At 38.4% G+C, this 14,928-nt stretch overlaps 1 protein-coding gene across 1 annotated transcript; it reads right to left on the bottom strand.

The window, feature by feature from the left end:
• Window positions 1–5,661: 5,661 nt before the first annotated feature.
• LOC103717905 (probable leucine-rich repeat receptor-like protein kinase At5g49770) lies at window positions 5,662–9,346 on the bottom strand. Its single transcript, XM_017845386.3, has 13 exons — window positions 8,801–9,346; window positions 8,028–8,151; window positions 7,882–7,953; window positions 7,419–7,493; window positions 7,265–7,336; window positions 6,988–7,149; window positions 6,757–6,831; window positions 6,601–6,672; window positions 6,407–6,478; window positions 6,243–6,311; window positions 6,080–6,154; window positions 5,919–5,990; window positions 5,662–5,800 (listed from the first exon to the last, which is right to left on the bottom strand). The coding sequence occupies exons 1-13, from the start codon at window positions 8,883–8,885 to the stop codon at window positions 5,662–5,664; spliced, it is 1,164 nt and encodes a 387-aa protein (XP_017700875.2). The 5' UTR covers window positions 8,886–9,346.
• Between the last annotated feature and the right edge of the window lie 5,582 nt (window positions 9,347–14,928).

The following is a 14,928-nucleotide window of genomic DNA, read 5'->3' as shown; positions in this document are numbered from 1 at the left end:
GCATTTCATAGAACACCTATATCTAGAAAAATTAACATTCTAGATTTGATACATAGTGATGTATGCATGATGGATAGTAGAACTCTTGGTGGTGCACTTTATTTTGTTACCTTTATTGATGATCATTCTAGAAAGGTATGGGCTTTTGCTTTGAAATCCAAGGATCAAGTCTTGGATATATTTAAACACTTTCATGTCCTGGTTGAAAGAGAGACAGGCAAGAAGCTAAAGTGCATCAGGGCAGATAATGGAGGTGAGTATAGAGGGCCATTTGAAAAATATTGCAAAGACTATGGCATTAAACTCCAAAAGACAGTTCCTAAAACACCGCAAGAAAATGGAGTTGCAGAGAGAATGAATAGAACAATTGTAGAGAGAATCAGATGTATGCTCTCTCATGCAAAGTTGCCAAAACCATTTTGGGGTGAAGCTATGAGGACTGCAGTGGATTTGATCAACCTTTCTCCATCGGCTCCTTTGGATGGTGATGTGCCAGAAAGAGTTTGGACAGGAAAAGATGTATCCTATAGTCATTTGAAGGTGTTTGGATGCAAGACATTTGTTCACATTCCAAAAGATGAAAGGTCTAAGCTTGATGGAAAGTCTAAAGAATGTATTTTCTTAGGTTATGGCCATGAAGAATTTGGATACAGGTTGTGGGATCCAAAAGACAAAAAGGTGATCAGGAGTAGAGATGTTGTCTTCTTTGAAGATCAATTTATTGAAGACTTTGGAAAGCAAGAGAAGCCGAAGTATTTGAACAGTTCTCCAATTAATCTTGATCCAGTTCCTCCACCTATGGTACATGATGATGATAGAGGAGATGTGCAGGATGACAGTGAGCATAGTGATACAGGTGCTAGTGAGGATTCTACAGGTGATAATGGTCACAGTGAAGCTTCAGAACATGGTGAGCTATCAAGTCAGTCTGAAATGACAGAACCAGAGGTCAGAAGGTCTACTAGACAGCACAGAGCATCATCTAGATATCCTGCTTCAGAGTATGTTTTTCTTACAGATGAGGGGGAGCCAGAATGCATACAAGAAGTGCAGAATCATAAGGACAAAGATAAATGGTTTCAAGCTATGCAAGAAGAAATAAAATCCTTATATGAAAATCATACTTTTGATTTGGTAAAGCTTCCTAAGGGTAAGAGACCACTCAAGAACAAATGGGTATACAGATTAAAGGAGGATGAGAGCGGCTTAAAACCTAAGTACAAAGCAAGATTAGTTGTGAAGGGCTTTGGTCAGAAGAAAGGTATAGATTTTGATGAAATTTTTGCTCCGGTTGTGAAAATGTCATCTCTTCGGATTATATTGGGTTTGGCAGCTAGTATGGACCTTGAGATTGAACAACTTGATGTGAAGACAGCCTTCTTGCATGGAGACCTAGAGGAAGAAATTTATATGGAGCAACCTGAGGGGTTTAAAACTAAGGGCAAAGAACATCTTGTTTGCAAGTTGAAGAAAAGCTTATATGGGCTTAAACAAGCACCAAGACAATGGTATAAAAAGTTCGATTCTTTCATGATGGGCCACGACTACAAGAGGACAAAATCCGATCATTGTGTCTATGTACAAAGGTTTAGTGATGGTAATTTTATCATTCTATTGCTTTATGTAGATGATATGTTGATTATTGGCCGTGATACTAACAAAATTGATAGGTTGAAGAAAGACTTAAGCAAGTCGTTTGCCATGAAAGATATGGGGCCCGTAAAGCAAATGCTTGGCATGAGAATTTCTCGTGATAGAAAGATCAAGAAGCTTTGGCTATCACAAGAAAAGTATATTGAAAGGATGCTCGAGCGGTTTAATATGGAAAAGGCTAAATCGATTTCCTCTCCACTTGCAAATCATTTCAAACTCACAAACAAGCAATGTCCTACAAATGAAAGGGAGAAAGAGGAGATGCAAAATGTACCCTATGCTTCAGCAGTAGGAAGTTTGATGTATGCCATGGTGTGTACAAGACCAGACATAGCATATGCAGTTGGTGTTGTGAGCAGATTTCTCTCGAATCCTGGCAAAGAACATTGGGCTGCAGTCAAATGGATACTTAGATACCTTAGAGGTACTTCCAAAGCTTGCTTATGCTTTGGAAATGGAAAAACTATGCTAGAAGGATTCACAGATGCAGATATGGCTGGTGATATTGATACTCGAAAGTCTACATCGGGATACATGATGACTTTTGCAGGGGGAGCTGTTTCATGGCAGTCCAAATTGCAGAAATGTGTTGCTTTGTCCACTACAGAGGCCGAATATATTGCGGTGACAGAGGCATGTAAGGAAATGTTGTGGATGAAAAGATTCCTCCAAGAATTGGGCTTGAAACAAGAAAAGTATACTCTCTTTTGTGATAATCAGAGTGCCATTCATCTTAGCAAGAATCCCAGCTTTCATTCAAGGTCGAAGCACATTGATGTGAGGTATCATTGGATTCGGGATGTGTTGGAAGAAAAACTTTTGCATCTAGAGAAAATCCATACCGATGAGAATGGGTCGGATATGATGACTAAAATTTTGCTTAAGAAGAAGCATGATATTTGTATGCTTAAGGCAAGCTTGGTGGAGCCTCTCACATAAGATGGGAGGGGGAGAATTGTTGGCCGAGTCCCACCTTATGTGAGGTGGGACCCAGCAATTTAAATTAAAAAAAAAGAAAAAAAAAGGAAACAAAAAGAGGGAAAAGAGGGGTTAGGGTTAATTATTCTATTAGAGGGTGGATGAGAAGAAAACAAAAGAGGGTAGCCGTCTTGGGAGAAGTGCTTGTGGAATCCATCTCAAGGAGGAGGTGAAGATCTTATTCAAGGCATTTCAAGAGGAAGAAGAACCTTGTGCAAACCTACACTCGGTGAGATTGTTCTCATTTTATTATTGGAGCCTAAACTCTTTTCATATAAACTCTTTGTTTGTGATCCAAGGAAGAGATCCTTGATGTATGTGATTCTCTAGCTTAGCCTAGAGAAGATACTTTGTAAGCCCATTATTGTTGATAGTGGAGGTTTGTGGTGGACTTAGGTCCGGTGGTTTTTCCCCTCATATTGGAGGGTTTTCCACCTAAAAATTCTTGTCTCTTTCTTGTAGTTTGTTTTTGGTGGTTCTTACATTGATTAATTATTGTGGTATTCTCATTCTACTCACACAAAGATAGGAAAGTTTTCATCTAGTAAAGAGGTCTTTCCTAACAAGTGGGAATCTTTTCTCTAGGGGGCCGAAGGCGAGATTTGATATCAAGGGCATAAGAACCACCAGATTTTTGTTCATGGGTTCCATGGGGATGCCACTCTATAGGAAGCCCGAAATTTCTCTTAAGTTCTTGGACCACCAAACTACAACGAGTATTCATTGGATTAAAGAAAAAACTTGGGATGCGAGAATCCAACTTTGATGTTGGTTTCCTATGATGACAAAATGGTGACATATATTTAATAAATTATGGTCGTTATTCACGACCGCTCTCTTACTTGAAGATGAAGGTACTCACCAATTAAGCTAACACTGTTGGTTCCAAAAAAGAGTTCTTAACCAGCAAGCAAAGGATTGTTGTGCTAAGACCAATATGGTCAAATTTGAGTAATTATTTTCTTACTTGATCTTCAAACCTTCAAGGATGAGCACATCAAGGAGCAACCTAGATTGCTGTTATCACCATCATTTGGACTCTCTCTTCTTTTTTTTTGATGTAAAGGGAGGCAAAAAGAAGCCATCCAACTTTTATTGAAGATTAATCATATTTACAACAAAGATGAGGGGCAGAGATGAGTTAAATTATCGAGAGAGGAGAGGAACAAATGCTATAAAAAGAAGCTAAATGGCCCCAAACCAAGTGTCTGATAATCAAAACAGAAAATATTAATCCTCATAAGAACAAGCAGTGAAGGAAAGGACCTCATCCAAACCTATAAGCAGGAGCATTCATTGCCTGAAAGTTTCAAGTGATTTTACAAAAATTTCCAAACCAACACTTTCCTGCTATACCATCCTCTTTTGAACGTGAAGAGCTCTGTTTTGTTGATCTTCGAAAACTAAGCTGTTGTACCATTTTCCACATCCGAATGAGACATGTATGGTACCTCCTCTAAAGCATAATACAATCTGCTGGAAGGCCTTAGAGAAGATATAACTGGCTGAAACTTCAACATATATAACCAAGACAGAACCATGCTGACAAGGAAAAACAAGACCCACTGCTCGAGCAATCTGAAATGAAAACATTCCCCGAAAAAAAAAATAAAAGAAAAAAAATCAACTGCATTAGTCATCTATAAGCTTAGAGTCAGTATTCTTCACTTTGGACCAAATTCTTTCCAGCTCTATCTGCGTAATAGGATCGCATAGCCCCGACTAATCATTAAAAATTCTAAGTCCTTCTACAGTAATTGAGGCAATTAAAGATCTTTATTTAGAAAAATTCTGGTGTTCCGCTCCTTCCAACATGTCCAACATGTAGCCGCAATCAACATGAGAATGACGGACTGGGCACATTTTGTAAAATGATTTAACCTTCAATCAATGTATAGATTTTCAAAACTGAGTTGAGGATGAAGCACTTCAAGAGACAAAAAATAAGCCAAATACTTAATTCCTTAATTCACTCAAACTCGAATTAAATTCTCTCTGAAAACATAACATAAGGCATGCCTTCATATAGGCACGTTTGGAATGCTTTTCAAGCAATTATAATCAATAATCCTAAACGTGAAGAGAAAGAAAAACACCATAACAAAAAAGATCATAACAAAAAACGTAAGGAAAAGCATCCTAAACTTGGGGGAAAAACACCATAAATAGGCGTTCCAAAATTTGCCTCTCCTTAGGCATAAACCAAAAATAAATTACCATTAAAAAAAAAATTTTTAGCTCCTCCAGTTGAAAAGGACTCTTCTTAAGCACCCGTGTCAAAATCGCTATAAACAAAATTTCGTTTTGGCTCCCCCATTTGAAAAAGACTCTTCTTAGGCACCCATGTCAACGCCTGTGCTCTTCAAGGTTTTCCCACCAGCCCCACCTGCGATGCAGTGGTTATTGTCAGTTTTTTTCTCAAGGAAATTTCGTATATTGATATGAGGATGGAGCAGATACCTGGTAAGGGATATGGAGATGCAATGAAATAATACGGTCCAAATATGCTTGGTGGTTTATAAGTCTGGTTGCTAAGATAAAACCCGATTCTTAGAACTTCTGACCCGTTGAAGTACATTCCAGTGGATGGGAAGAGTTTGAGTTGCAGCTGTAGATAGTTATCACTGTTGAAGAAGGGGTCTGCAATATATACTGAACCCGGAGTAAGGTTAATTTTTGTCCACAAGCTCCTCTCCAGTTCTTCAAACAGGGTTCTATTAGTCACATCCCGGAAGAAAGGTGCTCTAAAAATCATCGACCCCTGGTATGGATAGGCACAAGCACAACTCTGAGGGCTGAGACTTTGATCGCTGGGGCATGATTTGGAGCCACATTGAGATAGGTTGGTAGAATATGGTGTTAAGTTCTGCTGCTGAAGGCTGCAGTAGATGGTATTTGATAGCTGAGAACTGCACACAGGATTGCCAACAAGTCTACGATGGAAAAACCAAATGATTTATAGATGAGGATGTGCAGGATGGAAATGCAATGTGGATTCTAGTGTATAGTGAATTGGAATGAGAAAAGAACTCACATTACAGTATTGTTGTACTTGGAAGTCAGTATGAACGAAGCAATAGAATTGTTTTGGAAATCTACAATCTGTAACTGGGAGCTGATGCTGCTTCCCATATCAAGGGTGCCATTGAGTTCATTGTTTTTCAGTATCCTGTGAAAGATTTACAGCAATGAGATAGATATAAGAGGATCCTTCTTACACTGGTCCATCAATAGAATTTTTCTTTTTCCTCTCATATTCTGATTAAAGATTGTTGCAACACACTTACACTTGCTGCAGTTGAGGATGGCTGAATAGCTTCTCTGGGATTTGCCCAGAAAGACCTCCAGATTCTACGACTCTGGATAACCAGCAAACACATTTTAAATGAGCCGACTTGATACTAAACAAAAGTGCATCGTATTTCTAGTGAAAACTGAGAGAACTCACAGGGCCGTGAGAGATTGTATTGTTGAAAACCAGGCTGGAACTTCTGAAGGTTCAAAAGTGTTGTTGCTTAAATCCCTGTAGACCAGATTAAGGAATTTCCTGTTACCAGTCATATGATAATTTGAAGCTTTTAACTAGCAGTGGAGTTTGAACGGCTTCTTACACATAATTTAGGTTGTTCATTCCAGTCAGATCTGGCATTGACCCATCCAGCTTATTGTTTGCTAGACTCCTGAAAATGATGGCAATAGAAAATTAGTACAGATGGCACTTGCAAACACTTGTTATGGACCTGTGTTGATTGCGATTAGCATAGGGATCGCTTACAATTCATTGATGTTTGTAAGATTGTTAATATTGGAAGGAACTGAACCCGACAGGAAATTCCGATCAAGACGACTGTTGCAACATGGTAAATTATAGTTATGAACCTTTCCTTTATGATAAGAGGTAAATATATAGAAACATTCTAGTGACTAGGACAGTAGAGCCATGCCACTTTGTGGTTAGAAGATACTCACAGAACCTCGAGCGATTTCACGAGTCCTAAGGACTCCGGAATTGGCCCAGTAAATTGATTTGCATCAAAGAGTCTGCAACATATAGCTAAAAGCAGTCAAGGAATGAAGAGCTAAGAGGGTAAGTCTGACAAAAACAATGAGAAATAGCAAGCTTACATGTGTATCAGTGTCATTTGAGAGCTGAACAGTTGTTCTGGAATTTGACCTGATAGCTGGTTTTTGTTGAAATGGCTGTCAAATCACCCAAAGAAGAGAGGAATCATTCATGTGAAAGGAAGCATATAATAGCACTTGCTTAGATTGGTTGACTCGAACAGACGCAACATAAATTGTCTTCTTCCCTCTTTTTCTGGAGAGATGATGAAGAGATTCGAAAGGAGCACTCACAAATGCTTCGTATTGATTAGCAGGTCCAAACCAGGGGTTGTTCCTTTTGAAATGGGGAGCATCCCAGTCAACTTATTGTTTGCCAGGTCCAGCCAGTAGAGATTGGAGAGGTTCCCAAGCGAGGCAGGTATGTTTCCAGTGAACTGATTTGAGTTCAGATCCCTGGAAATTATGGTTGGTGGAAAAGAAAAATCATCAGATCCTTGTTTACCAATGAAAAATTAAGATCTGGAGCGACAAGATGCAATTTTGTTAAGCCCTATCGAGCAAGACTTACAAGAATGAGAGTTCTGCTAAATTGCCTAATTCTGATGGAATGGTACCGCTAAAGTTGCAACCAACCAAGATTCTGAGAAGTACAACAGCCAGTATTGTTGGTCATGTTAATTAGTAAGAGAGAGATGGGCAAGTAATAATGCCGTTGGACTTACAGGGTGGTGAGCTCCTTCAAGTTCCCAATATTTGGAGTGAGTGGACCGCCAAGATCACTGTTGTAGGACAGGTCCCTGCAGGTGGTTTGGTTTAGATTCTACCGGATCCAGAAAATACGATCAAACCTCATATTCATCATGATGCATGATTCCACTATGCTTATCCATTGGCAGTTCAGACATGAGTAGCAAGACTTGCCAAGTAGATTAGACGGTGTAGTGTTTCGTAAAGTTCTTGATTTATCTAATTCATTATTTTTACTGGAGAAAGATAAACTGGTCATACAGGTATAGGAGACATCTTTTGATACTTTTTAAGATGTTTCAGTGCTGTGTGTAACTGTGAAGGGGATGCTCAGCTAAATTTTGTCATCCTGAAAAAAGTTTCCCCTACGTGGCATTGCCATGCCTACATCATGATGAAGTCCAGATTCTAGCAAACCTCGAAAGGGAAAAAACTTACAAGGATTGCAATTTGGTGAGTTGACCTATGTCACCACTTAATGTTCCCTTGATGCCCATTGTTGATAGTCTCCTGCAAACACCAAAACAATTAAGTAGAGAATGGCATGAGAGTGAACATGTTAGAAGAGAAGATTAAATACTTACAGTATTGTCACCCTGGATTTGCTGCAGATAACTCCATTCCAGGGCATCCCACAGGGATCATCTGACTGCCCCCAGCTTGGTGGCGCAGCCTGCCATTGATTCATCAGCGATCGCAGTGCAGCAGCTGTCAGCGTTAAATCACTTCATTGTTAGCCCAATAATAATATAATTAACTCTGTTTATTAATTTTAGATTCTGTCTTCTGAGTCAGTTCTTTTCCTCCTCGTACAGATTGGAAGAAACAAATACTGATGACAGTAAAAACAGCAAACAATAACGCAGTTATTCATAATCAAGGGACTAGAAATCTGATGAGATAACAAAAAGTTCGGAAGAGAACTCTACGATGAAAGATCCAAAACAGAACTCTATTATCAGCAATCCTTCAGAATGTAAGAATGGAAAGAAATATCTTGCTGCTAAACTTTTATGCATCAAGAGGTGAAAATTTGTGGTTCACATAATATTACTAGAGATGTGATGAAATATTAAGTGGAATTTAATCTTCTTGGGGGTTCTAATATGCAGAGAAAGGACGCTGAATATTGATTTAGATTAGATAGACTGGGAAATTATCCGTACACTTGAGATTTTCATTCCACATACTGATTTTTCGGCCCAAAATATGATGATACTCATGACAAAGCTCATCAAAACGCATTTATATGGGACCACCTCACGTCTCTATGAACTGCTTCATCCAACAAAGAAGAAATCTCTTCCTATAATCTATTTCAAATCAGTGGACAAACAAACAGCAGGATGAGAATTACCATCTTGTGGATCGGTGTCGCATGAACAAAGTTGAAGACCTGATAGCCACATGAGCAACAGCAAGAACCGCAGGGTCGTCCCCATGGTAGCCTGAAGGAGATAAAATGAACACGCCCGGTCTCTCGCCGGCAAAGCCAACCACCAGAGCAGCTTATTCCAATCAGCACCTTGTATTAGAAGCTGTTTAGTTGGCAGAGAAAAGGCTAGCAACTAACATGCCATAATTCACCCTCATCAATGCGTCTGGGATGCTGAATCATGAGGATGGAGGTTTAAAAAGGTAGTCTGCCCATGGATCTTCTTACCATTTCCTCGTCATCATCGATACGCTGCTGCCGTCCCTCGGTAGGAGGTCATGCTGGATGGAATCAAGGAAGAGGAAGCGAATAAAGAAATAAAAAAAAACATCGTATTGCAAGGGTGTTTGAATTGCTGCCGTCCCTCGGTAGGAGATCATGCTGGATGTAATCAAGGAAGAGGACGAGAATAAAGCAATCAAAAGAAACATCAAATTGCAAGGGTGTTTGAATTGCTGCCGTCCCTCGGTAGGAGATCATGCTGGATGTAATCAAGGAAGAGGACGCGAATAAAGAAATCAGAAAAAAAACATCAAATTGCAAGGGTGTTTGAATTGATCCAGTGTTTATTGCCATTATTTTAGCTTCTAATAAATGTTATTAGTAGGCAGTTGTGTGGACCCCGAGCTGTTCTTCTGTATCATATATTAATTTTTTGAGTCATTCACTCTATTGAATCTGAAAATTTGAAGGAACTGCCGGTTGAGCTCTTTGGTATACCAGGCGACAAAGTCAAGGCTTGGCAACAGGTGCAGGAATCAGCTGTTCATGGATAGCTACGAAACAAAACTTAGAACTAACTTAACTAACTGCTCGATCCGCAATGTGACTATAAAAAGGAACTAACTTGGTGATTACAAGAAACAACAGAAAATATGCTAAGACTTTCGTCAATCTCAGTTCTCATATCACTAACTGCAAATTCACAGAAAGAAAACATGGATGCAAACTGCATGCATGGCGAACTTGGCTCGAGTACATCAGCTGAATATCAAATTGGCATGTTACATGGATATTTCAACAGTAATATAGATTTAGTATAGCGGTTACATGGCATGGGTCTCTTTGGGCCGGCCAATCTTGTCCTTGAAAAGAGGGGGCAAAGAATTAGGACTTGGTTAACAAGCAGTCAAGCATCCCTTCATCTTTCTCCTTGTTTTTGCTGTTTTTTGTCCTCCCCAGGTATCCAGCAGTTCTGTGATTTCGGGTGTTAATCTTTGAATTTGTCACACATGCTACGCCAGGTGAACTAGGGAAATCCCTGAGAAGGGGCAAGAGGGAAACAATTATAATTTTTCTTCTGACCTTTTCTTCCTTCTCGTATTGAGCAACCTCAAGAAAGCACTAGCTACTTAATAAAATCACATAAAAAGGATTAAAAAAAAAAACTTCAGTCGTTTTTATCAAATTGATCATTCTTCTTCCCCCTAGGCAAGTTAATAATTTATGTCATCCCAATATGTGGTGGATGGTAAGATGAAGAGGTGGATTAAAATACTATGACTCTCTCAGTCACAACTATTCCATGTTTGCCGCTAATCCCTTATTAACTTTATGAACTACTGGAGTTTTTTCTTTTTTTGAGAATATTGGATATTTTTTTTGTAGCCACATGTTTGACATCAAGGAGGAGATCACGGTCATAATGTATTGTGATCTAAATCCACTCCCATTGGTGAATAGGATATTACGACAAAAATATTGCATTATAAAAATCTTAATTCAAGCTCCTGTCAACGAGTACAATCATGTATTAATTCCAACATTCTATCGTATCCGATTGATGAGATAGAGAGGAAAACAAGGAGACGAAGCGGATTTTATAGGGTCGGGGCCTCGGTGGCATGCACAGGCCTACACGGGACTGGATGAAGCATATAAATCGTCCAAAAGAAACGCTGTTTGATTTTTTTTAATATAGATTAAAATATACCACGGAGTTACAAAATTTTCTCTGGGCATAAAAACCAAGAGTAACATCAAAACAAGCAGCTCCCTCAACTGATCAGGATAAAAACCTTCCCGTACAAAAGTTATAGCTTGAAATTTCTTAAATAGGGATCCATACATGGTATGTGATAATAGAACTAATAGCATCTGCTATAGTTGTTGAGGAGCTGTATTAGAGAGCAGCATGATTACTCTCAATGATAATGTGGTGTCGAGTACCCATCAAGCTTTGCTTTGAAGTAAGGCTTCCTCATGCTTCAGCCATTAGTGAGGATGTGGCTTTGATGGCTTCAGCCTTGAACAAATAATACCTGCTCTCGCAAATCTGTCAACATCCAAGAAAGAAGCATCGGTGTTCAAGTTAAAGAATGCGTCATCTGAAGGCTACCATCTAAACCAAGAATCCTCTTCATTTCCCTGTGTGGGAGGCACATTTTTGAGGACTTGTAATCCATGGCCTAAAAATTCAGAGCACATAAGGGGCTAAGGACAAGGTGCCTTCAGAAAGAAAACAGTTACCGGCCTTGCATATAAGCCAAAGAGCAATGGCAAATAGAGACATTCCCTAAAAATTCTCCAGTTTATTTCGTGCCAAATTGCCAACATAGTGCCATGGTTTGTCCCATGCTTCCCTCAGCTGCCCTTTTTGAGTTTCCTCCTCCTCCAGGTTGTCCACATCTTATGAAAATTCCAGGACCTCTCCATTCAAGTTTAGAGAAGAGATCATGGAAGACCAAATATCTCTTAAGTCAATAGTCATCTGATAAGAGGATGAGTTGCAGTTTCGACACTTGAAACTGCATAATGGGCAACGGAAGCTAATAGTCTAACCTTCTTTTAGCAAGTAGCACGTTGGTGTGCAGTCTATTACTATTTTTAGTACTATTACTATTATTAGTATTATTACTATTTTAGTAGTATGACTATTTTTAATATTATTACTATTTTTAGTATTTTGATAATTTTAGTGCTATTACTATTTTTAGTATTATTACTTTTATTACTATTTTAGTATCATTATGATTATTGGTATTATTACTATTATTAGTATTATTACTATTTTTAGTATTTTCATAATTTTAGTGCTATTACTATTTTTAGTATTATTACTTTTATTACTATTTTAGTATCATTATGATTATTGGTATTATTACTATTATTAGTATTATTACTATTTTAGTAGTATTACTATTTTTTGTATTATTACTATATGTAGTATTTTCATAATTTTAGTACTATTACTATTAAAGTATTATTACTTTTATTACTATTTTAGTATCATTATTATTATTGGTATTATTACTATTATTAGTATTATTACTATTTTAGTAGTATTACTCTGTTTAGTGGTATTACTATTTTTAGTACTATTACTATTTTTAATATGATTACGATAATTAGTATTATTACTATAATTATGTTGTTACCATTTTTAGTATTGTTGCTATTATTATTATTATGTTAGCATTAATACTATTTTTACTATTTTGTTAGCCCGTACTGTTCTATTATATTTTTTTTTAGAGTCGAGGATACTTGGCACTCAGTTTTGGTTGGGATTTACAGGTAAGAGGGGAAATAGTTAGAGCATCACTTATACCAATCAAATAACTGAAAACTACAATTAGATAATTTTTGTTACTTATTAATAATAAAATTATTTTATTTTATTTTGAAATGAGGACCGCACCGTCGAATAATATTAAGGTTGCATTCAACTTGTACTTGTAGGTCATATATATTCTCCCGAGTCTCGGAATATGTGGCCATGTCGCATGCTCAGGTTAGAGACATGACAGGCCATCTGGACACCAAATACCTTGATGGAAGTTTTGTTTCGCGCCTTCCAAATAGTCCATGGCGTAGTATCAAGCAAGATTTGCCCCTACTTATAATTTGGATGGTCCTTGTGAAAGTTATCTTCTAAAACCGATCCCATCATGAGCCTAGGTTGGGTCCGTTTGGGCCACCATATTCTAACCCAGTACAGATCTAAGGTATGAACCGACCTCCTGCATCCCAAAAATATATAATTAAGAGTTTAAATATTTAAATTATGAATTAAACACATAACATCAGAGTAGAGGTGTCAATTATTCAGCCACACTCGGCCATGAAGATTCTCTGAGAAAGTTCCCAAACAATATTTCTTACTCTAGGAGTAACCTTTTTTAATGATATGATTTATAATAAGATGTGTATAAGCTTGTACATAGACAGGATTTGTTCAAATAAACTGTCTGGTCTTAAAGCCATCTGATTGTCGATCTCTTAATGCCACTACCAGGTTCGGTATTTGGAAGCGCATGAAGAGATTTTTCTGCTGAACCAAGTAAATTCCACCAGGTTACTGTCGATCTACTTTAGTAAAAGAGACCAACGAAAATTGCAGTAGATAATCTACAATTCCAAGTGGGAGAGCGACCAAGGAAAGCTGTGAGGATCCGTGCGGGCGTATGTTTAATCCCGCATCGGTTATTCGCTAGGTAGATCTTAGATACTTATACAGGATTGAAAAACCTAAATAATACCTTCCGGTTAGCCATTTTGGATGAGGTCCTGGATTGTTACTTCAGAGTGGACCCAGCTCATAACCTATGCGGACTAGGAGACACTGCAACCGGGTTCATGGAAGCTGACCACGGGCCTATCATGGTGTTTGGGATTCGATTTGAATGGATTTGAACCCTTAGCCTCATGAAGACGTCAGAGCTTGAACGGGGAGAGTATGTGAGGATCCGTGTGGGCGTGTGTTTAGTCTCACATCGGTTATTCACTGAATAGATTTTAGGTACTTATACAGGATTAATGAACCCAAATAATACCTTTCGGCTAGCCATTTTAGGTGAGGTCCTGGGTTGTTAAAAAAGCAGCACAATTATAATAATTTTTATGGCCATGTCAGATATATTTAGATGTAATTTAAGATTTGCTTGAACAAATTTTTTTTCTTACAAATTTTTCACAACATGTTTTCTTATGTAGCGAAGTTGACAAGGCACTATCAACTTCCTATGAAGCTTGCAATCTAGAAGCTTCTTAGTAAATCTAATGTTCAACTAGAAAATTTGAGGTAATTTTTCCAACCATGTGACAAGGGTGTAATCAAACTAAACTTGATTGAGCTTGGGCTTGATCGAGTGTGACTAAAATTAATCTTAAGCTCGAAAGTTGAGAACAAACTTGATTTTTTTTACTGCTATTTTGAGCTTGATTTGAGCTTAATTTCGAACAAAGCTGGAAATGAGCCTAATTGATTAGCTTAAAATTCTTTAAAAAATAGGTTGAAAATAAATGCAAGCTTAGTCCAAGCTTGGTTCAATTTTGGATTAAAGCTTGATTCCAGTTTAGTTTATTAATTAACCTGTTTACAACCCATCCATAGGACTCAATTTCATTATCGGGTTCCTAACCTGGTTTAATTTTAATTTCTGGTTTAGGTCTAGTCAAATTCCTGATTCAGGTCTAACCAATTTTTTCCGCTCAGACCCTTCTCCGGTTTTGTTTTCCATCCAAAACGTGTCTCCAGGATTTGGAGACACCTGCCTCATATGCCCAGGCTCTAGAACGAGTCTAGCCGATGTTGGATCTTTCATTCACCCATCCTCGGACTAGATCGTCCTCGGCTCTGATACCAAATATCATGCCTCCGCCTGCGCGGGGCAGGTGAGGCACCGAGTGCCCACGTGGGAGCCATATTAGGGGGGAACATGGGACTCCCCTACCAAATATTGTTCGATTCTGGGGTCCGCATGCGCACACACGCGCCGCTCAGACTCCTTCCTGATTTTATTTTCCATCAAAACGCATCTGCAAGATTTGGAGACACCTGCCTCATATGCCCGAGCTCTAAAACGAATCTAGCCAATGTGGGATCTTTCATTTACCCATTCTTGGACTAGAGTCGTTCTCAGCTCTGATGAAAAGCATGAAGATGCAGTAACCAATTGTTGGTGGAGCCCAAGGACAACAAGAAGTGTAAACTAATAGGAATCTTTTCTCTAGGGGGGAGCTCCGAAGGCGAGATTTGATATCAAGGGCGTAAGAACAACCAGATTTTTGTTCATGGGTTCCATGGAGATGCCACTCTACAGGAAGCC

Source organism: Phoenix dactylifera, chromosome 3 (genome assembly GCF_009389715.1).
Source record: "Phoenix dactylifera cultivar Barhee BC4 chromosome 3, palm_55x_up_171113_PBpolish2nd_filt_p, whole genome shotgun sequence".
Classification (NCBI taxonomy): domain Eukaryota; kingdom Viridiplantae; phylum Streptophyta; class Magnoliopsida; order Arecales; family Arecaceae; genus Phoenix; species Phoenix dactylifera.
Note: the sequence above shows the minus strand (reverse complement) of the source record. Positions and strands in the feature narration are given on the sequence as shown.